Source organism: Archocentrus centrarchus, unplaced genomic scaffold (assembly GCF_007364275.1).
Source record: "Archocentrus centrarchus isolate MPI-CPG fArcCen1 unplaced genomic scaffold, fArcCen1 scaffold_54_ctg1, whole genome shotgun sequence".
Lineage (NCBI taxonomy): Eukaryota > Metazoa > Chordata > Actinopteri > Cichliformes > Cichlidae > Archocentrus > Archocentrus centrarchus.
The window spans coordinates 345,927-373,233 of NW_022060276.1; the positions used below are offsets into that span (position 1 = coordinate 345,927).

A 27,307-nucleotide genomic window follows, 5' to 3' on the forward strand; every position below is an offset into this window, starting at 1 on the left:
AGTAGGTGGGTAGTGGGGGTAGGGTGGTGGGGTAGAAGTGGGCGGTCAATGGCTTTTTCCTTTTCAAGTTGTTGCAGGCAGCAAACAACTTTTTTCTTGTAGTTGCTTGTGGGATCACGTCTCAAGACCTCATAAGTATTGTTGTCACTGAGGAGTGTAGTAATTTTGTTGTGGTAATCCGATGAATTCAGCACAACCGTGCACCTCCCCTTGTCGTCTGGCAGTATGGTGATGTTTTGATCCTTGCTTAGAGCTGTGATGGCCTTCTTCTCCTGAATGGTGAGGTTGGATGGAGGAAGTCTTGCACTGGAGAGAGTGGCTGAAACTTTCATCCTGATCTGTTCTGCTTCAGGATGAGAAAGTTTGTTATTTCTTATAGCGGTTTTGTTGCTGTGATGAGGTCTACTATAGGAAGCTGTTGTGGGGCTATGCAAAGTTGAGTCCTTTGGCTAGCACATTTTCTTCTGGTTTGGTGAGGACCCGGTCTGATAGGTTCTTCAGAGACCTATCAGACAGAGACTACTATGACCTGGATGACTGAGAATCTACACAGACAATAATAAAATAGAATTTAAATAAATAAAATAAGTAATCAACTAGGATAAGTTAAATAGAATAAGAATACACTAAACTAACTAAAACCTTCTACTGTAACAGCAACATCTTAAAATGTTTCTAAGTGCAGTGGTAAAACAATAACAGCAGAATAGCAGGATACTGAAATAACACAATAGCAGCATGGAATCCTGAAGTGACAGCAGAGTTCTTAAAGTGACAAATGTGCAGTTGTAGGACATATGGTGGTGTGAGAGTGTGGAGCTTTAGGGGACACCTTTTCAATGTTTAGTGAATGGAGGTACATAGTCAGTATATGGGGTGGAATGGTTCAGCAGTCTGAAGCTATATTTCAGTCTAGATGTTTTTGCCCGGATGCAGAGCAGCCTCTTCCCAGACGGGGAGGGGAAGTATGAAATGTCTGTGTGGGTGGGCTCACGGAGGATGCAGGTAGGTCTTTCCCTGCATCTGATGTGTAGATTCAATTCAATTCAATTCAATTTTAATTATATAGCGCCAAATCACAACAGACAGTCGCCTCAAGGCGCTTTGTATTGTAGGTAAAGAACCCTACAATAATACAGAGAAAACCCAACAGTCAAAACGACCCCCCTATGAGCAAGCACTTGGTGACAGTGGAAAGGAAAAACTCCCTTTTAACAGGAAGAAACCTCCAGAAGAACCAGGCTCAGGGAGGGGGGGTCATCTGCCGCGACTGGTTGGGCTGAGGGGAGAAGAAAGACATGCTGTGGAAGAGAGCCAGAGATTATATCAATTAATGATTAATGCAGAGTGGAGTATAAACAAAGTAAATAAGGTGAATGAAAAGAAACAGTCTATTGTGGGAACCCCCCCAGCAGCCTAGGCCTATAACAGCATAACTAAGGGAGGGTTCAGGGTCACCTGATCCAGCCCTAACTATATGCTTGATCCTAAAGGAAGTTTTAAGCCATCCATCCGCTTCCGCACATCCTGTTAAGGGTCTCGGGGGGGCTGGAGCCTATCCCAGCTGTCATAGGGCGAGAGGCAGGGTACACCCTGAACAGGTTGCCAGCCTGTTGCAGGGCCAACACAGAGGGACAGACGACCCTTTCACACTCACATTCATGCTCTCATTCACACCTACGGGCAATTTAGATTAGCCAATTAACCTAACCCCAGTAAGTGCATGTCTTGGAATGGGGAGGAGGAAACCGGAGTACCCGGAGGGGCAACCCACGCAAGCACGGGGAGGAGAACATGCAAACTCCACACAGAGAGAGGGAGAGGCCTGGGCCAAGGTGGAATCGGAACCCAGGCCTTCCAGATGGTATTCTAACTGTGAGGCAGCAGTGCCTAACCACTACGCCACCGTGCTGCCTTTTTTAAGCCTAATCTTAAAATAGAGAGGGTGTCTGTCTCCTGAATCCAAGCTGGGAGCTGGTTACACAGAAGAGGGGGCCTATGAAAGCTGAAGGCTCTGCCCTCCATTCTACTCTTAAGTATCCTAGGAACCACAAGTAAGCCAGCAGTCTGAGAGCGAAGTGCTCTGTTGGGGTGATATGGTACTATGAGGTCTTTGAGATAAGATGGGGCCTGATTATTCAAGACCTTGTATGTGAGGAGAAGGAATTTTTAAATTCTATTCTAGATTTAACAGGGAGCCAATGAAGAGAAGCCAATATGGGAGAAATTGCTCTCTCTTTCTAGTCCCTGTCAGTACTCTAGCTGCAGCATTTTGGATCAGCTGAAGGCTTTTCAGGGAGCTTTTAGGACAGCCTGATAATAATGAATTACAATAGTCCAGCCTAGAAGTAATAAATGCATGAATTTGCTGAGAAAGGATGTTTCTAATTTTAGGAATATTGCGCAAATGCAAAAAAAGCGGTCCTACATATTTGGTTAATATGTGCATTGAAGGACATATCCTGGTCAAAAATGACTCCAAGATTTCTCACAGTGTTACTGGAGGCCAAAGTAATGCCATCCAGAGTAAGTATCTGGTTAGACACCATGTTTCTAAGATTTGTGGGGCCGAGTACAAGAATTTCAGTTTGATCTGAATTTAGAAGCAGGAAATTAGAGGTCATCCAGGCCTTAATGTCTTTAAGACATTCCTGCAGTTTAATTAATTGATGTGTGTCATCTGGCTTCATTGATAGTGTAACCCATGTTAAAATCTGACATAAAAAAGAATAAACAGTTGATTAAAAGTCTGCAGACAGAAAATAACGTCACTGCCCCTTTAAGGAACCAGCGTTACAGACGCAGCACCTGAGTGACGCTGCAGTACACAGACCGGAGGGGAGAGAGGGCAGAGGAGGAGTCGGAGAGAAGAGCGGTGATTAATTAACAGAAAAAAGTTAATATATGGTGAAAAAAACATAATCTACCTGGTCGGGAACTGACGGGGATTTTATGAGAACAAGCTACATCGGGTTTGGTCAGGTTTTTTGCTTGGTTGGAAGCTCGGTCGGAGCGGAGGATTGGATTGCCGTGTGCGGCGTGCACATTCACAGACGGGATTCAAGATGGCGAGCCCAGACCTAGACCTTCAATTCATCTTCTCCATCGCATTAGGGAGGGATTCTCCTGCGTGTGGTAATTCGCTGCCGGAGCGGGTAGGAATATCAGGAACTAGTTCGAACTGAACTGACCAGAACTGAGAACTGATTGAATTATTATCCTTTTTGGACTGAGTCAAACTGAAGCTTTTTCACTGAACTGAGTACCTGAATTTACATTTTGACTTGAACTTGAATTAAAGTGCCATACTTTGATTTTCATATGTTTATGTGTCTGAATGTGATTTGAATAGTTGTAGTCCACTTTGATTTAATTGTGTTTGAAGGTATTTTTCTTACCTCTAAAAGAAAGGAGATTGAGTTAACTCAGGAAGAAAAATAGGAATCGTAAATAGATGCAACTAGGAAAAAAGACTGGTTTAACTAACTCAAATTAGTCTTATTAAAATAAGCTAGGTAAACTAAAGAGCAAAAAGAAAGAGTGACATACTCTTTATTTTTTTTCCCTTTTCAATTATATTTGCCTCCTTATTAAGAACCTGCAGGGTAATTTTTGTTTTATGTATTGTATTTTATGTGTGTGTTTTTGCATTCAGTAAATTGCCGGCCTGTTCCACTTAAAGCAGCGGGTCTCTGGTGGTGTTATTCCTTGCTCCCCACTCCTTAGAGCCTAGAACTGGTCCAGTGGCGCAGTTAGCAGTGTGACACCGGTGCTACAAACGTGGCGAGCCAGCCAGGAGTGGCTTAAAGCATTTAAACTAGAAACCAGAGACCGTATAATATTGTTATCAGAAAAAAAAAAAAATGGATGTCGTTCAAACCAGTAGTGTAAAAATCCCTAACTCAGTCATAGTTAGCGGCATGACCGATACAGAAACTGATGACGAACTAAGTGACTTCCTGAAACAATATGGTTCCATTCAAAGGGTAATCCCAGTGGATCTCACTGAACCAGATTCAGCCAACAGGTTATCGTAGAGTATGTGTATGGTACAGCTGTGCAATCTCTCTTACCTTCATTGCCATACAGGCTTACAGTAAGACTAAGACTGACGTCACCTACCACATCAGAGCCCTAGCTAATGTTTACACACCTGTAGCTAGCAAGACAGCTACACAGACTTACCTTTCAGAGTTAAAGGACATTGCAAAACAGACTGGTAAAGACTTTGCAGCTGTCCTCAGAGAGGAGCTCTCCCTCATCAGTGAGACTGTTGATCTAGATCACTCAGAGTCCCAAGATGAAGATACAGAGCAGAACTCACCTGATACCCCAGAGCAACATGCTCCCGAAAATGCTGCGCAGGTAAGCTCCCTGCCCAGTATGACCCCACAGCAGCATGTTCAACATCATTGGTCCCCACCGTCGACATCATCTAAGGAAAAGACACTGCCTGCTCTGAAACTTTCTGACGTCAATCCACCTGACATACAAAAAGTAGTTGTTGAGCACATAGTGAGAAATGAAGACTCTGCTCTGCAGGTGCACACTTCCTTGAGACTCAGACCCTTCTCTGGGCGTGTCCCACATCCCAACAGTGAAGTGGATTATGAGACGTGGCGTTCGAATGTGGAACTTCTTCTTAAAGACACAACACAGTCTGATATTTACAAGTCACGAAAGCTTCTTGAAAGTCTCTTATCACCCGCCATTGATATTGTGAAGCACCTGACACCTGATTCTCCTCTTAGTGTGTACTTAGAGATCTTAGACTCTGCTTTCAGCACAGTCGAAGATGGAGACGACCTCTTTGCAAAGTATCTCAACACAATGCAGGATAATGGTGAGGAAACCCTCAGCTTATCTACAACGGCTGCAGGTGATGCTGAGCACCACCCTCAGAAGGGGAGGTGTAACTGCAAGCGACCTTGACCGGCATCTTCTTAAGCAGTTTGTCAGGGGCTGCTGGGATAACATCTTGATAGCTGAACTCCAGCTAGAACAGAAGAAGCAGGATCCACCTACCTTTGCTGAACTTCTCCTGTTACTCCGCACAGCAGAAGATAAACGTTCTTCCAAAGCTTCACGCATGAAACAGCACTTCAATGTTTCAAAGCCAAGAGTGTCTTCTCATTATCAAGGTGTTTATGTGCAGGGTGAAGAAGACTGCAGCTCATCTCAGCCAGCTCCTGATCACAGGTCTGAAATCCAAGACTTAAAGAAACAAATAGCTGATCTACAGTCTCAGCTCACACGTATCACACAGAAAGACAGTAGAAAAGCTAAATCAGCTACCAGACCACTAGCTCCCCCAACAGCTAACACACATTCCCCAGCTATCACTCACACATCTCAAAGGCTGCAGCCCCACAGCCGAGGTGCAAACAAGAGCACAAGCAATAGACTAAGGCCCTGGTATTGCTTTAGATGTGGAGAGGATGGGCACATTAAGCCTCAGTGTGAAAGTGAGCCGAACCCATCTCTTGTGGCTGAGAAGAGGAAGCAGCTAAAAGAAAAGCAGTTAGCATGGGACAGTCAACATGGCACTTCAAAGCCTGATCCTTTAATCTAGACCCAGTTCCGGTTGTGGGACAAACTGGGACTGGAGCACAGGCAAAGTGTCCCAGAAAGGAGTTTTACAGAGCCCATGTGTACTCTCACACACAAAGACAGTCAGTGACTTGCCAAAAGGTCTGATTGGAGCCAAGTTGCACCGCACAAGTGACATAGCTGACAAAGACTGTAGTTGCTTGTTGGATTCAGGATCCCAAGTAACAACGAATCCCCAACTCTTTCTATCTAGAGAACCTGTCTCACTTGCCTCTCAATTCCTTGAACGACTTGCTTGAAGTGGAAGGAGCCAACGGTCAAAGCGTCCCATACCTTGGCTATGTGAGGCCACAATCAGATTCCCAAAGAGCTTGCTTGAGTCGACATCGAGGTACCTACGCTGGTCTTGGTTGTACCTGACATGCGCTCCACATGTCATCAGTGCTTATAGGCACAAATACTTTGGCTGTTCTCTATGAAAAGTATGCAGAGATCGCACCTCAGAACTTTTGAGTCTCTTCCTATGGCTACAAAGTCGTCTTAAAGACCCTTGAAATCTGGAAAAACAGTCTGTTGATTCCAGCCTGGGAGTGGTGAGGCTCATAGTAGGGACCTCGAGACCATTTCAGCTGGACAGACTAAGGTCCTTCAAGGATCAGTGAGCTGCACAACATCTGGTGTTGGAAAGTGGGTGATGGTGGAGTCACCAAAGTCATCGTCCCTACCTGGTGGCATCCTGGTGACAGATAGCCTGGTAAGTCTACCACCAAAGCCATCACGCTGCATACCAGTCATACTCAGAAACGAGTCACAGCATGAAGTCACCCTGCCCCCAAAAGCTGTGATAGCAGAGATACACGCTGTCAAGAGTGTTCAACCTGTCAAGACCCCTGACTCAGACTCTCCTACAAAATCTGACAAAAAACCCAAATCTCGACTTTGACTTCACTGATTCTCCTGTACCCAACGAGTGGAAGGAGAGGATAAAGAGAAGTTTTATCCTCTCTTTTATCCTCTGGTGTTTGCAATGCACGAGCTGACTTTGGCCGTACTGACAAAATCAAACACCATATAACTCTCGGTGACGAGACACCATTCAAACACAGGCCAAGACCTATACATCCGCAGGACATAGAAGCTGTGCGTACCCATCTCCAGCAACTCCTCGATGCAGAAGTCATCCGTGAATCAGAGTCACCTTTCTCCTCGCCGATCGTAGTCGTCAGGAAAGGAATGGCGATGTCAGACTCTGCATAGATTATAGAAAATTGAATGCACAAACGGTAAAGGATTCATATGCCTTACCCCAATCTGGAAGAGTCCTTCTCAGCATTGACCAGGTCCAGGTGGTTCTCGGTGCTCGATCTCAAATCGGGCTTCTATCAAATAGAGATGGAGGAGGCAGACAAACACAAAACCGCATTCGTCTGCCCTCTAGGATTCTTTGAGTTCAACAGAATGCCTCAGGGGATAACCAACGCCCCTAGCACGTTCCAGAGACTCATGGAGCGTTGTATGGGAGAGTTGAACTTGAAGCAAGTCCTAGTTTTTCTGGATGACCTCATCGTCTTCTCCTCTACATTGGAGGAGCACGAGGAGAGGGTGATGCACGTGCTCAACCGATTTGAAAGAGTTTGGCTTGTCTTGAAACTGTCACCAGGGAAATGCAAGTTCTACAAACTTCTGTAAAGTATCTCGGGCACATTGTGTCTCAAAAGGGCATTGAGACCGATCTGACAAATTAGCAGCACTAAAAACCTGGCCAAAACAAACAACTTGAAGGAGCTAAGAATCTTCCTGGGTTTCTGCAGTTACTACCGCCAGTTCATTAAAGACTATTCTAAGATCGTGAAGCCACTTAACGAGCTCACTGCTGGCTATCCACCACTAAGAAAGCACGCTAAAACCACAGTGAACCCTGAGAAGTATTTCAATCCAAAGGACGTCTTTGGTGACAGATGGACACCTGCTTGCCAAACAGCGTTCGACACTATAATCGAAAAGCTGACAACCGCACCCATCCTCGGGTTTGCTGACCCTAAGCTCTCCTACATTTTACATACAGATGCAAGCACGTCGGGCCTCGGTGCTGCTCTCTACCAGGAGCAACAGGGACAGAAGCGCGTCATTGCGAGCCGAGGTCTGTCGAGGTATGAGTCCAGGTATCCCGCTCACAAATTAGAATTTCTTGCCCTTAAGTGGGCAGTAACAGAGAATTCCAGGATTACCTGTACGGAAACACATTCCTTGCTGTCACAGATAGCAATCCATTAACATACATTCTTACCTCAGCTAAGCTCGACGCCACGAGCTACAGATGGTTGGCCGCTCTGTCGACGTTCGATTTCCAGCTACAGTACAGAGCCGGTAAGCAGAATCAGGACGCGGACGGACTGTCCAGACGTCCTCACCGCAGAGTACCTGATGACACATCATCACAAAAAGAGTTGGAGAGAATACAAAAATTCACAAAAAAACACTTGTCAGAGGCTGATTATGCACACCTGAATGAAAGCACCATCAAAGCCATCTGTGAGAAGCATTTGGTCCATGAAGTAATCAACAATCACCCTGGGAAAACATCACCCAGCACCGCCTTGGTTGTGTCACTTGCCCACAACCCAAAGGCTCTCCCTCAAAGCTTTGAAGAGGAGGATCAGCTTGGTGGCTTACCTGTCATTCCACCATTAGCACCAGCTGAACTAAGAGACAAACAAAATGCTGATCCCTGCTTTGGTGAAGTCATCAGGCAAGTGGAGTCAGGAGAGAAACCTCCACCCTCCTTGAGGAAAGAACTTCCTGAGCTTGGTCTCTTATTGAGGGAGTGGAACAAACTGGAGGTCTCAAATGGTGTTTGTATCGCAGGCGACAAGAGGTGCTCAGACTCACTACCAGCTTGTACTCCCTGAAGCCCTGAGATCCGTAGTCCTCGAGAGCCTCCACGACGACATGGGCCATATGGGCACAGAGCGCACGCTAGATCTTGTCCGGAAGCGATTCTATTGGCCCAAAATGTCAACTGAGGTGGAAAATAAAGTCAGAACCTGCAACCGTTGCATACGCCGTAAGACCATGCCCGAGAAAGCGGCACCACTCATCAACATCGTGGCTACAAGACCACTTGAACTCGTGTGCATGGATTTTCTCAGTGTGGAGCCGGACTCAAGTAACACAAAGACATTTTGGTCATTACCGACCATTTTACGAAATATGCAGTGGCAGTCCCCACCCCAAATCAGAAAGCCAGGACAGTGGCCAAGACCCTGTGGGACCACTTTTTCGTTCATTATGACATTCCTGAAAGACTCCACAGTGACCAAGGTCCTGACTTTGAGTCTCAAACAATAAAAGAACTGTGTGAGCTCATTGGCACTCAAAAGATAAGAACCACGCCTTACCATCCGAGAGGGAACCCTGTAGAACGCTTCAACAGGACCCTGCTCAACATGTTGGGCACCCTTGAAAACCAGAAGAAGAGTCACTGGCATGAGTATGTCAGGCCGTTAGTACACGCTTATAATTGTACTAAGAACGAGACAACCGGCTTTACCCCCTACGAGTTAATGTTCGGGCGTCAGCCGAGACTGCCAGTTGACCTAGCCTTTGGCCTACCAGTCAATCATCAGCCAGGCTCTCACTCGCAATATGTCCGCAACCTGAAATCTCAACTTGAAGACAGTTACAGAGTAGCAACTGAGAATGCTAAAAAGACAGCCAATCGCAACAAAGCAAGGTTTGACAAGCATGTTGTTGACTCCACCTTGAAAGAAGGCGACAGAGTCTTGGTTCAAAATGTCCGTCTCAGAGGCAAGCACAAGTTAGCTGACAGGTGGGAGTCCGACGTGTATGTTGTCCTGAGACAGTCCGGAGACATCCCAGTGTATGTTGTGAAACCTGAGACAAGAGATGGTCACAAAGAACTCTTCATCGTGACCTCCTGCTGCCATGTGGTTTCCTTCCTGTGACCCCGGCGAAAGCGAAACTAACCCACCAAAAGCAGTAAGGCGACCAAGAACTCGACAACATTCTAAAATGACACATCAAATGGAGCTGATGGGGATGAATCCCAATCTGATTCTGAGGGATATCACTATCACAGAAACCTAAGAGTGGAAACACTAGGTTTCAACCTGACTTCAGAACCTACGGAATACTTACCTGAAAGGAATGAACCGGAACCTGACTTGACTGCTGTTGAGCAAGATCCTTCAGACGTAGCCAAAGCTTTCCCTGAAGATCCTCCAGTAGAAACTTATGATTTAGGCTTACCTGATACTGAAGAGAAAGACCTACCTGATCCTGAAGAGAGAAACTCAATCGCTGAACAGGAAATTGGAAGCCTACTTGAGAAAGACCTGGATAATGTCCATCCTTCTACTCAACCTGCTCAGGAGAGCAAAGAAAACACAAGTGATCTGGGTCAAACGGACAACCAAAATGAAAGTGACTGTTCGGGAAGACCTGTCAGAGACAGAAAACCGACTAAAAGACTGACTTATCCTGAGCTAGGAAACCCGTTGGTTACAATAGTTCAGTCTTTATTTCAAACCTTGAGTGATGTGTTTACAGATTCTCTTGAAGAACCTAGCTTTCCAAAAACTCCTAGAGTTATGACAGTATAAATTCAAAATGCACAGGGACGTGCATTAGGTAAAGAGGGGAGGATGTAACCCATGTTAAAATCTGACATAAAAAAGAATAAACAGTCTGCAGACAGAAAATAACGTCACTGCCCCTTTAAGGAACCAGCGTTACAGACGCAGCACCTGAGTGACGCTGCAGTACACAGACCGGAGGGAGAGAGCAGAGGAGGAGTCAGAGAGAAGAGCGGTGATTAATAACAGAAAAAAGTTAATATTATGGTGAAAAAAACATAATCTACCTGGTTGGGAACTGACGGGGATTTTATGAGAACTAAGCTACATCGGGTTTGGTCAGGTTTTTTGCTTGGTTGGAAGCTCGGTCGGAGCGAGGATTGGTTTGCCGTGTGCGGCGTGCACATTCACAGACGGGATTCAGATGGCGAGCCAGACCTAGACCTTCAATTCATCTTCTCCATCGCATTAGGGAGGGATTCTCCTGCGTGTGGTAATTCGCTGCCGGAGCGGTAGGAATATCAGGAACTAGTTCGAACTGAACTGACCAGAACTGAGAACTGATTGAATTATTATCCTTTTTGGACTGAGTCAAACTGAAGCTTTTCACTGAACTGAGTACCTGAATTTACATTTTGACTTGAACTTGAATTTAAAGTGCCATACTTTGATTTTCATATGTTTATCTGTCTGAATGTGATTTGAATAGTTGTGGTCCACTTTGATTTAATTGTTTTTACAGGTATTTTTCTTACCTCTAAAAGAAAGAAGATTGAGTTAACTCAGGAAGAAAAATAGGAATCGTAAAATAGATGCAACCTAGGAAAAAAAGACTGGTTTAACTAACTCAAATTAGTCTTATTAAAATAAGCTAGGTAAACTAAAGAGCAAAAAGAAAGAGTGACATACTCTTTATTTTTTTCCCTTTTCAATTATATTTGCCTCCTTATTAAGAACCTGCAGGGTAATTTTTGTTTAATGTATTGTATTTTATGTGTGTGTTTTTGCATTCAGTAAATTGCCGGCCTGTTCCACTTAAAGCAGCGGTCTCTGGTGGTGTTATTCTTGCTCCCCACTCCTTAGAGCCTAGAACTGGTCCAGTGGCGCAGTTAGCGGTGTGACACCGGTGATACAATAGGTAAAGCTGACTATCATCTGCATAACAATGAAAATTGATGCAGTGCTTTCTAATAATACTGCCTAAGGGAAGCATGTATAATGTAAATAAAATTGGTCCTAGCACAGAACCCTGTGGAACTCCACAATTAACGTTAGTGTGTGAAGAAGACTCCCCATTTACATGAACAAATTGGAGTCTATGAGATAAATATGATTCAAACCACTGCAGTGCAGCACCTTTAATACCTATAGTATGCTCTAATCTCTGTAATAAAATGTTATGGTCAACAGTATCAAAAGCTGCACTGAGGTCCAACAGGACAAGAACAGAGATGAATCCACTGTCAGAGGCTGTAAGATCATTGGTATACTTCACTAATGCTGTTTCTGTACTGTGATGAATTCTGAAACCTGACTGAAACTCTTCAAATAAACCGTTCCTCTGCAGATGATCAGTTAGCTGTTTTACAACTACTCTTTCAAGAATCTTTGAGAGAAAAGGAAGGTTGGAGATTGGCCTATAATTAGCTAAGACAGCTGGGTCAGTGATGGCTTTTTAAGTAGAGGTTTAATTACAGCCACCTTGAAGGTCTGTGGTACATAGCCAACTAATAAAGACTGATTGATCATTTTTAAGATTGAAGCATCAATAATTGGAAAGACTTCTTTGAACAGTCTAGTAGGAATGGGATCTAATAAACATGTTGCTGGTTTGGAGGAAGTAACTATTGAAGTTAACTCAGAAAGATCAACTGGAGCCAAAGAGTCTAAACAAATACAGCAGTGCTGAAAGCAGACCGAACATGAAGAATAATCTTTGAGATGGTTATGAATAATTTTTTCTCTAATGTCTAAATTTTATTTGTAAAGAAATCCATGAAGTCACTACTAGTTAACGTGAAAGGAATACTCGGCTCTACAGAGCTCTGACTCTTTGTCAGCCTGGCTACAGTGCTGAAAAGAAACCTGGGGTTGTTCTTATTTTCTTCAATTAATGATGAATAGTAAGATGTCCTAGCTTTACGGAGGGCTTTTTTATAGAGCAACAAACTCTTTTTCCAGGCTAAATGAGCATCTTCTAAGTTAGTGAGACACCATTCCCTCTCCAGCTTTCGGGTTATCTGCTTTAAGCTGTGCGTTTGTGAATTATACCACGGAGTCAGGCACTTCTGATTTGAAGCTTTCCTTTTCAGAGGAGCCACAGTATCCAAAGTTATACGCAGTGAGGATGTAAAACTATTGACGAGATAATCGACCTCACTGGGAGCAGAGTTTAGGTAGCTGCTCTGCACTGTGTTGGCACTGAAGAGCATAACAATGAAGGAATTAGATCCTTAAACTTAGTTACAGCACTTTCAGAAAGACTTCTACTGTAATGAAACTTATTCTCCACTGCTGTGTAATCCATTAAAGTAAATGTAAATGTTACTAAGAAATGATCAGACAGGAGGGGGCTTTCAGGGAATACTGTTAAGTCTTCAGTTTCTATGCCATATGTCAGGACAAGATCCAGAGTATGATTAAAGTGGTGGGTGGGCTCCTTTACATTTTGAGAGAAGCCAATTGAATCTAACAATAGATTAAATACAGTGTTGAGGCTGTCATTCTCAGCATCTACATGGATGTTAAAATCACCCACTATAATTATTTTATCTGAACTGAGCACTAAATCAGATAAAAAGTCTGAGAAATCAGACAGAAACTCTGAGTAAGGACCACGTGGATGATAGATAATAACAAATAAAAACAGGTTTTTGATTTTCCCAATTAGGATGGACAAGACTAAAGTCAGGCTTCAAAAGAATTAAAACTTTGTCTGGGTCTTTGATTAATTAATAAGCTGGAATTGAAGATTGCAGCTAATCCTCCTCCTCGACCTGTGCTTCGAGCATTCTGACAGTTACTGTGACTCGGGGGTGTTGATTCATTTAAACTAACATATTCATCCTGCTGTAACCAGGTTTCTGTAAGGCAGAATAAATCAATATGTTGATCAATTATTAAGTCATTTACTAATAGGGACTTGGAAGAGAGAGACCTAATGTTTAATAATCCACATTTGTTTTATTTTTTGGTGCAGTTGATGAAGCTATATTATTTATTGTTTTTGATTTTTTATGCTTAAATAGCTTTTTGCTGATTTAAGCTTTGTTTTTTGGTGGTCTGGGAGCAGGCACCGACTCTATGGGGATGGGGTTTTGGGGGGATGGCAGGAGGAGAGAAGCTGCAGAGAGGCGTGTAAGACTGCAACTCTGCTTCCTGGTCTCAACCCTGGGTAGTCAGGTTTTAGGAGGGTTAATAAATTTGGCCAGATTTCTAGAAATGAGAGCTGCTCCATCCAAAGTGGGATGGATGCCGTCTCTCCTAACAAGACCAGGTTTTCCCCAGAAACTTTGCCAATTATCTATGAAGCCCATGATTGGTGGTAAGCTGCACCTGATGGTTCTCTATGCAGACTTAACCACTCTATGCAGTGCCTCCTTCTCCGCCACCGTGCACCCAGTGTACCACACAGTGAGGCAGGTGGTCATGACACTCTCCACCGCACAGCTGTACAGATACAGCTACATAAAATGGCTGCTCCCAGCCATCTGACAGTCGGCTGTCAGCTGGTTACCAACCGCTGGGAATCCCCCCTCCTTCTCTGGGAGTGTCACCAAAAGACAGCACTTTCTTCACTTCTTTTTAACTTCAAAACTTTGACTTGTATAGTATCAAATTATTTTGATAGGTCTTATGCTTACACATTTTTTCCTGCTGAAATATAAAAAGTTATGTTTTGAAAATGTAAAATAGATGGATAAAACTTTACTCTCAATTTGAATATTTTGCACTGCAAATCACCAAAACTATGCTTGGCAACCTTGTTCATCCATTTCTATTTACTACAAGTACTGAAAAAAATATTATCTGAGCCACGGGCTGCAGCGCCACTGCCCTCACTGGCATCTGCAGTTGCCATGCCATAGCCTTCATCTACGTCAGCAGCAGCAGCTTCTCAGCCTTCATCCACGTCAGCTGCAGCAGCTCCAAAGCCTTCATCCACGTTACTTGCAGCAGCTCCTCAGCCTTGTCCACGTCAGCTGTAGCAGCTCCAAAGCCTTCATCCATGTCAGCTGCAGCAGCTCTAAAGCCTTCATCCACGTCAGCTACAGCAGCTCCAAAGCCTTCATCCACGTCAGCTGCAGCAGGTATTATTGTCTGTCTTTAGACCTCATCCTCTTCAATTTCCTCAGGAGCTACAGGTGTTGGTGGGCTTTTTAATGAAAGCTGTGATGTTGGTGTGTTGATGAGGTGTACACTAAGGTACTTGACGGAAGTGGCCATTTCCACAATGTTCCCCCAGTGTAGAGAGGAGGGGGTGCCGCACCAGGCCTATGAAAATTATATTGTACCACAATGTACCAGATTGGTGAGGGTCCACACTGCTCCCTGATGCTGCTGCTTCCCTGAATATCTACTAATCTGTGGTCTCAAAACAGTCCTGGAGCACAGACACTGCACCCTCAGGCCATACACAGATGGTTTTCGCTACAGTGTTTCTGCTTCTTGATACCGGATAGTATGCATGGGCTAGCAGGATGGTCAGAGGCACTGAGATGGGGGCAGGGTGCTGTTCTGTATGTGCCTTGTATGTTTGTGAATGCTTTGTCTAAGGTATTTTCACTCCGAGTGGCAAAATTAACATGCTGGTAGAACATGGGGAGCGTGTCCCTCAGGTTTGCATAGCTAAAGTCCACTGCCACCACATTCTGGATGTTTGTTTTGTAATGAGCCAATACTATCATGCAGCTCACTACATTTGCGTTAGCTTGTGGGGGGTGTTAGATCCCACAGGTTATATCTGTGACAGCTTTTCCGTTTCATAGGGTCCTGGCCATACACGTCAGCAGAGTATTACCCCAACTGATATGATGTAGCACTACTTATGGTGTAGCGGGGTAACTCGCCTGGCTTCTAACCACTGAAAATCCTAATGTCTGCCATGCTTCCTCTGCACTCCGATGCTGCCAGTCAGGGAGGCCTACACAACTGACCCCGAAGTACAGTCCCGTTAGTTATATAGTGGCTTACCCCTTATAGATCCATGCACTTGGTACGTTCCAGGAATTATTTGAAGGCTAGGAAGTAAGCCCTAAGGACATATATTTAGTTTTAAGTGGAAACCTTAGACTAGTGTGATCAAAACAGAGCTAGATGTTAGAGCTTAACTTACCTAGAGTTTTACTATCATGAGACTAAGTGTACCGTTAATAGGGGAAATAATTCTCAGAAGAATTATACTGACTTTTTAGAGTCAATTTTATTTTGCAGGTTTCAGCTCAAGCGGTTGCAATTAGCTCAAAATCAATTCTCTATCAATTCTTAAAATTCAGTAATCAACTTAAAATTCAGAGCTCAAAATCAATATAAGTCAATCATAGTAATTATAATAAAGTAATAATTCTCAAAATTACTAGATCACAATCATGATGGAATACTTATGAGCTGAGTTGTTGAAGAAGGGGCTTGAAAATGTCCAATTTTGTCCATAAATCCCTTTTGATAAGACTGACTTCAAGTGAGTCACTCGGCCGAAGCGACCACACCCAAGAATTCAGTCCGTTAAATGCCTCGGTGGGGAAAAAGGAGAAGTCCCAAAAGAAAGATGTTACTTTTCTTCTGTTAACTGTCCCTTTTTGTAATGGTAAATGGACTAGTTCTTATATAGCGCTTTTCTACTCAGTATGAGCACTCAAAGTGCTTATACAACCTGTTTTGCATTCACCCATGCACTCCCATTCATACAAGCACTTCCATTTTTTACAAAGCTAAGTGCTTTTAATTACCAAACATTCACACGCATTCATACTCCGACAGAACGGTCGGAGAGCAACTTGGGGTTAAGTATCTTGCCCAAGGATACATTGGCATGTAGCCCAGAGTAGCCAGGATTCGAACCGCTGACCTTCCGATCAGTAGGTGACCTGCTCTACCTACTGAGCTACAGCCACAGCTAATCCATGCTGTTGTGCAGATATCCACCTTGAAATCCAAAAGGGAGAAGTCTGACAGCGAAGGTACCTCCGAACTTCATCTGAATTGGCAGGGAGAAAGCACACAGAACTATTCAAAGTCGAATTGGTATTCCACAGATAGGTTGGGCTCGTCCTCTCTGCAGAGCAGTCCTGGCGCGGGGAAGAAGCTCCTGAAATTCTCGTCCGATGCTCCGGTGCACTGTCCTTTATAGTTTAAGTCTAGGACACATCCTAGTTTTCATACATCATCATTACAAATTATCACCCTATTCCTTATCTCCTTTTTAGGGTATTTAACTTAGACATTACTTCATTCCTTGTCAATGCATGAGTCTGTTAGGTACTTTTCCACTTAAGATATTTTTAACATGTTTTCAACTTTTGCTTTTGCTCTTGCTCGTCTCCAAGCAACGGTTTCGGGTTCCCCTTTTACCCTGCTCAGTGATTCTCCAAGATTTCACAACTTCCTTAATACATTGTGCTTTACATCATCTCTGTGTCACACACATACTTATCATCTAACTGCAAATCATACAGATCATCCATATAAATCATCCTTTAACACTTCTATAAATCTGAATTATGATTGTCCACATAGTACCGGGCATAGGCTATCAGGTAACCAAGATCTCAATTCACTTGACAGGGGACATGAACTGCTGTTATGAACAACACTGTAAATTCCTGCAGCAGATAGGGAGGGTTATATTTTACAAATTAAATGTTCTACCACCTCACAGCAGTGTCTGCTTACTACTGAACAGTTTTTGCACCAACCTTTGTTGATATACAAAGTCTTAAATGTTTTTTCCATTTCTCTCATTATATTTTGCATGTTTGAGTCTAGTGATGGCTCCCTTCACTTGCATTGACATTTATTTGAACATCATATTGAGAGTTACAATGAACAGCTACCAAAAGTTGGAATCAACTTCAGATCTTTTATCGGCTTAATCTGACATGGTATACTGACATAACAGGCTTTAGCTGGCCATAAAATTGCTTGTCGGTCATTTGTCCAATTTGAAAATGGAGGACTGCATGTAAAAATAGTTGTAATTTCTAAACAGGTAATACAATACTTTTGTTAAACCCTTTGAATTAAAACATGCACTTCAATCACATCTTGATTGTGTGGTCCAAAATCCATTGTGGTGGTATACAGAGGCAAAATTACAAAATTGTGTTATTTTCCAAATACTTGTGGGGCTAACTGTTTCTAGTGTGCCCTGACTACTATGTATGCCATGAAGAAAGTATTAGAAACAGCTTTTACTATAAAACAGCACAATTCCAAAGCAGCTTTAAAATTATTCAAACAAAAGACTATTTTCAAACCTCAGTGGGAGAAACAGTATGCTGGCCTACCTGTCTGAGTTCCAGGAGGAGGTTCAGTGTTGAAGGCTACACCATTATTCTGTCACACAGAGAATATGATAACATGAAATGCAAAATTAAACACTCATTTCTGACTGTTTCCTGATTAAACTAAACTGACTTGGGGTGTGTACAATCAAGATTGGTCAACATTACTATACAGAAGTAAACTACCACAGATTTACATGTGTGCAATACACCAATGACTGTTATACATAGTATACACTGTTTTATATCTGAATGCCCATGCACCAAGAATAACTTTCAATGACATGTGTGTGTGTGTGTGTGTGTGTGTGTGTGTGTGTGTGTGTGTGTGTGTGTTTACCTGGAGTAAAGCCTGAAGTCTGGATGGTTCCCAGTCTCTCAGATAGAAGAGGCAATCTCTAGGGTGATGGGCATGTAGTCCAGACACAGTGCACTCGTCCACTGCACAGGTCTAATGTGAAATCAGGAGAAGAGAAAACACCGTACAGTTCAGGTCTGTACGTCACCACTCAGAGAAGTCTTCGGTCAGGTGAGACTGAAATTAGTAAAAACTAATAACAAATGGAAAATTGTAGCTTTATTGGGGACTAATGCTTTGAGAAGTGCATTTTAAAAAAGACTGGACCTAAAAATGCGCGCCAGCGTCAAGACTGTAGCAAGAAACTGCACCTTTTCTTTTGGCCCTGAACTTAACACAATAACAACATACTGTGATGGTACTGGGCTTTGCCTAGTGTTTTGTGTATGGTTCTTAAGTTCTGCTATCATTGACATTCATCTGTGTTCTGAGTTTCCTTGTGGGTTTTGAGTCCTGTTCTTAGTTATAGTTATTGTTAGTATTCCTGTTTCCTTTTCTCTCCTTGTTTCCCCGTGTTCCAGTGCCTGTTTATTTCTCCCTCAGTGTGCCTGCCTCCCTCATGTCAATTCCTCTGCATTTTGGTCCTGTCTTTTCCTTCCCTGTTTAGTTTTCACTTCCTCTTTTATTTTCCTAGCCTCCTGTTCCTTGTGTGTCGTGTTGATTCTCGCTTCCTGTGTTTCACTAGTGTGATTCATGTTGTCCCTCGTCTTTCCCTGTGCCTATATCTCTGTGGCAGTGGCGCAGTGGGTAGGCACTCGCCTTGCAGCCGGAAGGTTTGAGTCCCTGTCACTGCGCTGCGTTGTGTCCTTGGGCAAGACACTTAAACCACATTGCCTAACGGTAGCACCAGTCTCTGGCTGCATGACCTGTTTCTAAGTAAGTTTGTATTTTGTTCTGCTGGCTCAGTACAGTTCCATTTTGCCCGGAGTTTTCAGCAATAAATGCTGATGAAAAGTCAAGTCCTGTCCTGTTTTGGAGTTCTGCATTGGGGTCCTCAACCTGCCACCCACGAGTTACATGCCAGATAGTGTGAAGATCAGTGATTCCAAGACTAATATTGCTGAAAGAAGTAACAGCTACTCACTGTATCTGCAAACAGAGCTTTACATTTGATTTGTAGCTGTTTATCACTTGAGATCTCAGTTGAGTTTATCTTCTTATTCTTGTTGAAACAAACTCTAGAATGACTACAGTCTGGTTCAGAGAGCATGAATGATCATATTACTATAATAAAGGAATCTTTAAATGCGTCTGTCAGGCTTATTTCCGCTCCTACGCTCTAATTTGTTCTGTTGCTGTATGTGAACTTTTGCGTTCTTAACAATATGCAAATAAATACAAAACCAAATTTTAATGAATATGTAAATCTTATTATATGTTTTCATTTTCTTGAATTTTAATGGAGATATGTTAATGAAATGTTGCACCAAATACCAATTAATCTGGATGTACGCATAACACCAGAGCAGCCAACAAGCTGCAAAAAATACATAATCTGTACGCTGCATTTGTAAATCATCAGTGAACTTATTCCATAGTTACCGATGTAAGTGGTTCCACTTTCGGCACTAGATGATTGTGATGTTCACATTTTGTGGTGAAAATGGAGAACCCAGATCCAGTAATTTTGGTGGAAAAGAACAGTGTCATTCTGAAGTGGTATTCAGGAAGCAGGCCCAAGTGTTACTTCTGATTCACTTGTCCAAGATTTCAGATTTCACCCTGCAGGCCCAGGGACTGAAATGTGGCTGTAAGGCTGCTTCTCTAACGCTAAATCCTTAGCATTTGATGATGAAACCTACCCAAACTAGTTTACAAATAATTCCATTTGGGATTAAAAACAAAACAAAAGGTGTTTTAATAATAAAACACTGTTCTTTTTTTAAGAATGAAAAACAAAGAAAAAACATACAATACTGCCAAAGCTGTATATGTATTTTCATTACTTGATGAGTTGATGTGAAATAATCTGGAATTACACATCTATACACTATAAAGGGGGACTGTATGTTGCAGACTTACAGTGTGGAAAGGGTTGTTGCAGCCACTGCAGAACTGGTAACGACACTGTGAGCAGCAGAAATGCATGCAACCTCCTTTAGACAGTGCATACTGAAAGCGACAGTTAGGACAAGCTGGAAAGAGGGAAGGAGGCAGAGGAGACACAGGTAGTACATGAATGATGGGAAAACAGAGAGGTGGAAGGCTGTGGCATTACATTAAGGAATACTATTTCAGTCTGATACACAAAAAAGCAGACAGTGAGTGCACTGTAAATTCCAACAGCATTTCTGACTTACATAAATTAGTTGACTTGGTCACATAGAACATATGCTTCTCACTTGCTTTTTAAATGACTCTTAGTTGCATGGTGAAAATAACATTTTACATAGTTTTGAGTAATGTTAATTTAAAGCAATCAAGTTAACAACAAAACAAACAAGAAGCACTCCAAGAACACAAACCTCCACCAAGGCAGTATTTCCTTATTTGGGAACAGTAATGTATTTTTTATATACTCATTTTGTTTTCTTTGTTCTTTTGAAACATATTTTAAGATGTTTTTAGTGCTGTAAAAACAAGTCCACAGTTAATAACAAGCTTTTGTTATTTGTCCTGTTGGAAAAGAACTAATAATTTTACAAATTTTAAAAAATCTGTTGAAACTCGGTTTAATGTAATTAGTGGGGTTAGGGTTAATTGGTGATTCTAAATTGCCCATAGATGTGAATGGTTGTTTGTCATATGGTATAAAGATGAGAATTTCTCATAGGATTAAATCAGACAAGCAGTTCAATTTTTTGCTCTCAAGTGAATGGATTATGACTCTACATGCACATGTTTGTGTACTTGTACAACAGACCCTTCCCAAATACAAGACAGTATTTTTTTTCTGGAAATTAGACGTCAGAAGTAGACTGGAAGGCAATTACACCTTTGGAGCATCAGATACAGTTTTGTGCAGAGTAGCAACACAGCACAGACTCCATTATGGGCTGTTCATTCTCTAATGCTAAGCTAGAAGGTCTTTACAGTAGGTTTATAAAGTTTTATTTCAAAACCAGTCAGGTCTTAAAGTGTTTAGTTACTTCCTGCACTTCCTGAACGCCTCTCAGGCTGGGTTTTTTTTTTTGGCCATGGAGAAAACAAAATCATGATGGCTGAAAACAAAATGATTTTGAGCTTCCAGAGGCTGACAGGAGGAGACGAAGAAGAAAAATGTTCCCTGTTTTTTTAACCTTTATTTTACCAAGTTTGAGAACATGACGAGGCCGAGAGACCCCAAGAGAAATAGGTCCATGACACATAGATACACATAAGCACGAACAATGTAGGTTTCAAGAAATATACTTCATTTTTCACAGAAAAGGTCTTCAAACAAGAAGGCTCTAGAGGTGAGGTTTAATCAATGAGTCTGTGTGTATGTTTGTGTGTGTGCTTACTAATGCCGTTGTCTCTGAGGTATCCAGCCAGGCCCTGTTTCTGATACTCTGGATCGTTTTCTCTTTTCCAAGATTGGTACTGTTCACAGGACAGACCTGCATGCTGAGACTCCCACTGCACAGAAACAATGTTTATCATAGTACAGGACAGACTATACTGTGTACTAAAAGCTGAACTACTATTACAACAGTCATATAGAGCACTATTTATAATTTATAGGTTTGGGATGTACACAAGCACAATTAAAATCTAAGAACAAAAAAGGTTTCAAACTGACTTTGCTCATTTACTAACACTATAAGGATTACATCACATCATCAGAACATTAGGCATAATGGAAAGAGATGTGCTCAACCTTAATTTGTGCACAGAGAGCACTAAACACTGTGTAATGAGCTGTGGTGTATTTCAGCTTAACTAATCTGAGGATTACCTACATGGAGTTTAGTGTCCAGACTTTAGAAAACGCACTCCGTAAGCAGGAGCAATGGCTTTGTTACGAACAGTCTTTTCGGTAGCTTACCAAACAGCAAGCTAATGATACTTGGCCCACAAGGCCAGAGGTCAAGTTTTCTGAAAATCTTGTGACTGTAATAACTCCATAAAGGTGTCACATGGGATTTTCAAATTGGTGTATCTACTAAAAATCACACCTTGACCTCAAGGTCAGAGGTCAAGTTTACTGAGAATCTTGTGAATGTATTAGCTTAAGAAGGAGGTGAAAGATATGAAAGAAAGAGCAACACTAAAATCACTGCTTTAAAGTCCACAGTGCACTTGGTGTCAGTAGTTGCACACAGACTGATCATATATCACCTCCCATAAGCCAAGAACTTTCATTGTTTTTCAACCTGAAAACATTTCTTGAGTATTTTTTTTTTTGGTGAAGAAGACTATGCTGCATGCTTAAGGTAGAATATCACACAGCTAATATACTGTTAATTTGTCTTTTCAATTTATGAAGTTTTTACCTACAGACAATGGACGTAATAGCTCATCTGATTAGCTACTCTAGTAATTCAGCTTTGAAAGTTATTTCCATGGCATATAACATATAAAAGCTAACATGTTATTAAGGTGAGTAGGACATTAGTCAGAAACCCCTCAAAGAGTGACAGTATTCTCAGTGGTTCTTACTTAGCCATTTGCTTTTGAATTGATATGGTGAATAAAGTCACTGTATATGTAGCCAATTAAAATCTACTAAGACCTGGTAATTATGTCTTCTAGAACTTTTGCTTTCAGGGGATTCTTGCCACCTAAAGACTCTACTGCCAAGAGGCTGAGGGGCAGCACGGGCAGCTGACAGTATTTTTATATTTTGCTTCCAAGCAGCCAGAATTTCTTGTAATTTTTAAAGAAGGAAAAACTCCCTTTTAACAGGAAGAAACCTCCAGCAGTACCAGGCTCAGGGAGGGGCAGTCATCTGCTGTGACCGGATGGAGCTGAGGGGAGAGACAGGACAAACTCATGGACTCATCTCTGTTCTTGTCCTGTTGGACCTCAGTGCAGCTTTGATACTGTTGACCATAACATTTTATTACAGAGATTAGAGCATACTATAGGTATTAAAGGTACTGCACTGCAGTGGTTTGAATCATATTTATCTAATAGACTCCAATTTGTTCATGTAAATGGGGAGTCTTCTTCACACACTAAGGTTAATTATGGAGTTCCACAGGGTTCTGTGCTAGGACCAATTTTATTTACACTACACATGCTTCCCTTAGGCAGTATTATAAGAAAGCATTGCATCAATTTTCATTGTTATGCAGATGATACCCAGCCTTATCTATTTATGAAATCTTAGAAGCATGGCGTTTACCCAGACACTTATTCTGGATGGTTTTACCTTGGCCTTGAGAAATCTTGGAGTCATTTTTGACCAGGATATGTCCTTCAATGCACATATTAAACAAATATGTAGGACCACTTTTTTGCATTTGTGCAGTATTTCTAAAATTAGAAACATCCTTTCTCAGAGTGATGCTGAAAAGCTAATTCATGCATTTATTACTTCTACTAGACTAATGTGGAGATGTTTGGCAATAATGCACAGCACCACGTTTGGAGAAAACCAAACAGCATATTAACACAAACCCCTCATACCAACTGTCAGCATGGATGGTTGTCATTGAATGGTCGTGGAGGGTTGATGATTTGGACTTGTTCTGCTGCCCTAGGACATGGGCACCTTGCAGTCTCTGAGTTGACCACAAACTCAACTGTATACCAAAGTGTTCTAGAGTCAAATGTGAAGCTGTCTGTCCAACAACTAAGCCTTGGCCCAAACTGGGCCAATGCAATAGGACAATGGTCCCAAGCACAGCAGCTATCTAAAACAGAACGGTTGAAAAAGATCTCAATGCGATTCAAGTACTGTGGTGGAACCTTAAGAAAGTTGTGCATAAACAAATGCTTGCAAACCTCAATGAACTGTAGCAACTTCATAATGAAGAGCAGCCCAAATTCCTCCACAACAATGTGAGACACTGATAAAAGTCACACAGAAAACAATTACTTCAAATTATTACTTGTAAAGTTGGTTCCATGAGGTATTGAATCATTGACACGCTGGGGATTGTATTACCAACCTTTAGATCAGTGGGGGACCTGCTCTACTTCATGAGCCAGCCTAAGTCTGAAGTAACTGAATCTGCTGCAAAGCATTTGTGCTCATAGAGCACACATATATGCCAGTTGTCACCTCACACCTTCTACATGCGCTCTCTCATATGGACAAGAATATGACATGGACTCAGCAGCTATCTCAATTTATGCACCCCAGCCTCTCAGCTCAGCAAATACCTCTGAAGTTCAGAAGAGCTACAGTATAGTGCTGGTGATTCACCTGTATAATTATTTTGGAAGATTTAGTTTGTGACGCAGCTGAAGTCTCTTCGTTTAAACTGACATCTATTTATATTATTTTATCAACCCATTTATATCAATGAGGGTATATTAAATCCTTCCTAACAGTGTGCCCTACAATGCTTGTCTTATGGTACATCCCTTCATTCATTACATTTCATATTTTTGTTTTAGATCATTCAATTATAATATAACTTTAAAGGAAAGGTTATCAGAAGAGTCTGATGAAGACTCTTTTGCTACAGATGTGCCTAAAATGTCACAAATAAAGCAAACACATATAAACACAAAACTGCAGCCCTGTAGTCTGTTTTCTTTATTTTTAAGATTACAAAAAAACACAAAACCAAAACAAACCGATTGGAAGAGGCTAAGAATTTAGTAGTAAGAAAGGGACCGCACAGGAAACTTACAGGCTTTTTACACTGAGCACAAAAACTGTTTCGACACTGAAAACAGGTGACCTTCAGCTGGTCTCCATCATAGATGAATCCATATGAGCACTGAGAAGAGCAAAAATGAAAAGGGAAAGGAGAGGACAAATCAGAAATTTGATTGTACAATTTTATATCATATCAAAAGCAATGTTAGGCCTTGTACATGTCTTCTTGTATTCAGCAGAGTTATGCTGGTTTAAAGAAATTTATGGGTTCTTTTAATTAAATATTTTAAATGCATCTTAAAAGTGCCTCGATATGCAGAGTGGTCTTGGGTGCACAGACTGTCTGGGAATTGCCAAGCACTCAGAGAGCAAGAGCACTTGGTAAGATTATTAAATAAAAGATTAATAGAATGTCAGCCACATTTCGCAGCCTTTTCAAAATAACCTGCTGCACTACAGTACTGGTACTGTATCTGCAAAAAAGAAAAGGAGACCATTTATAGTGCTGTGAAAAAGTAAATGTCCCCTCATCAAGCATTCGCAATAACTGTCAATAAAGAATTCATGGCATGATGTGTTGCTCTTTGAGATCTTTTAGCCTGTTTGACTTTGTCAGACAGGTCTGATTCAACAAGTCTGCCAGTAATCAGGCCTGGGTGTGGCTAGTGAAACTGAACTCAGCTTTCCAAAAAAAGCTGAATAATCACAATTCATGATTTAACAAGAGGGGCAATTACTTTTTCACACAGTGCCAGGTAGGTTTAGATAATGTATTTCCTTTAATAAATTAAATCATCATTTAAAAAGCGCATTTTTTAGTTATCTTTAGTTATCTTTGTCCAATACTAAAATTAATTTGTGATCTGAAACAAGTGTGATAAATATGCAAAATAAATAAATAAATAAATAAAACGAACAGAAAGGGGGAAGGAGCAAATACATTTTCACAGCACTGTGTCACAACTGTGAGCCATTGTGACAGTGGTGTCATGGTTTGGGCCTGTTTTGCATCTGGCTCAGCATCACTGATGGAACACTGAAATTTGGATTTAAACTGAAAGCAGTTCTTACAGCAAGACAATGACTCTCAGTAAAAAGGCTATTCTAGCAAAGAAATGTAAAAGCATGAACCGAAGTCTCAACCTTAATTCAAAAGAAATATTGTGGAAGGAAGACCACCAACATCCAGAGCTGACGCTGCTACGTGCGGAGACTGCATCAGGACTGATTTAGAAAGTTATTGGCGTTCAGGTGGTGTCATGCCACACACTGAATGCAAAGGTTAACTGTTTCCCCTCACAGATTAGATAAGATTGGATCATTTTATAATATTAATAGAGTGACAAATTATCAAGTTTAATATTTTTTGTCTCACTTGTTTAGCTTTTAGGACTTCTGATGATGTTTTAGGTTGCAGAAATGTTGGAAACGATAAAGGTTCTAAATCCTCTTCTTACTGTACAACTGCAAAGTAGCTGTGGAAAGATTCTACGAGAAGCCTGGATTCATTTACACTGATGTCTTTACTGATATTTCTACTTTAATGTCAATAGAAAAATGCGTGATTCAAACCTAAGCACTTGCACGCTGGCAGAAACAGAAGTAGTTCCAAAAACTTCCATTTTCAGCACATCTAATACCCAGCTTCAATCAAACTACCCACAGTTCCTGTCTGTGCAAATTTACCTCTTCACTGGTCACCAAACGCTGGGGGAAGTTTGATGGCTCTAGCTTGAAGAGCATGCATCTATGGTGAGAATTTTAACATGAGACTGTTCTCAAGTTATCGCATTCCACACAAATGGATCAAGTCAATTTCAAAGTCACTTCTTGTGATGGTTGTTTCATATAAAGAAAACATAGCCTTTAACATTAGTGAGGCTTCAATAGTCTGAAAACTTGTATTTAAACTTTCATTGCTACTAAATAGTAACTAAGTAATTAAATTAATTCATTTGTTCACCTAGATTTTGTTGACAAATCTTCATCCTATACTCACATGACAGCACCAGAGAAATTTGGGGTCCTTGATTAGTGCCTGCTCTGTCAGCTTCTTATGGAACAATTCATAGACTTCTGGCTCCAGACACTCACGCAGCTGTGAAGAACAGAATACAGTTATGTAAAGTTTGACGGGTCAGCTTAAACAGTATGCATCTATGGTGTGAATCTGAACATGCTAGGTTACATCATTCTCGAGTTATGGCCAATGTTAAAGTTCCCACTAAACTGCATTAGAACCCTGAAGGTGTGCTGTGGTATCTGCTCATTATGTCAGCAGCAGATCCTTTAAGTCCTGTAAGTTGCGAGGTGGGGCCTCCATGGATTGGACTTGTTTATCCAGCACATCCCACAGATGCTCGATTGGATTGAGATCTGGGTAATACGGAGGCCAAAACTATTCCAGAACCATTTTTGCTTTGTGCCATGGAGCATTATCCTGCTGAAACAGGCCACAGCCATAAGGAAATACTCTTTCCATGAAAGGGTGTACACGGCCTGCAACAATGCTTAGGTAGGTGCCATGTGTCAAAGAAACACCTGGATAGATGGCAGGACCCAGGGTTTCAAAGCAGAACATTGCCCAAAGCATCACAAACTTACC

At 41.8% G+C, this 27,307-nt stretch overlaps 1 protein-coding gene across 1 annotated transcript in view; it reads right to left on the reverse strand.

Moving 5' to 3' along the window:
• Positions 1-27,307, reverse strand: part of LOC115777469 (E3 ubiquitin-protein ligase RNF31-like) — a 131,143-nt gene that overhangs the window by 20,652 nt on the left and 83,184 nt on the right. The window contains exons 15-20 of the mRNA XM_030725375.1: positions 26,702-26,800; positions 24,734-24,823; positions 21,449-21,563; positions 20,028-20,140; positions 17,988-18,098; positions 17,651-17,699 (exon numbers count right to left, since the gene is read on the reverse strand). Coding sequence (XP_030581235.1) covers positions 17,651-17,699; positions 17,988-18,098; positions 20,028-20,140; positions 21,449-21,563; positions 24,734-24,823; positions 26,702-26,800 — 577 coding nt within the window. The remainder of the gene's footprint in view (positions 1-17,650; positions 17,700-17,987; positions 18,099-20,027; positions 20,141-21,448; positions 21,564-24,733; positions 24,824-26,701; positions 26,801-27,307) is intronic.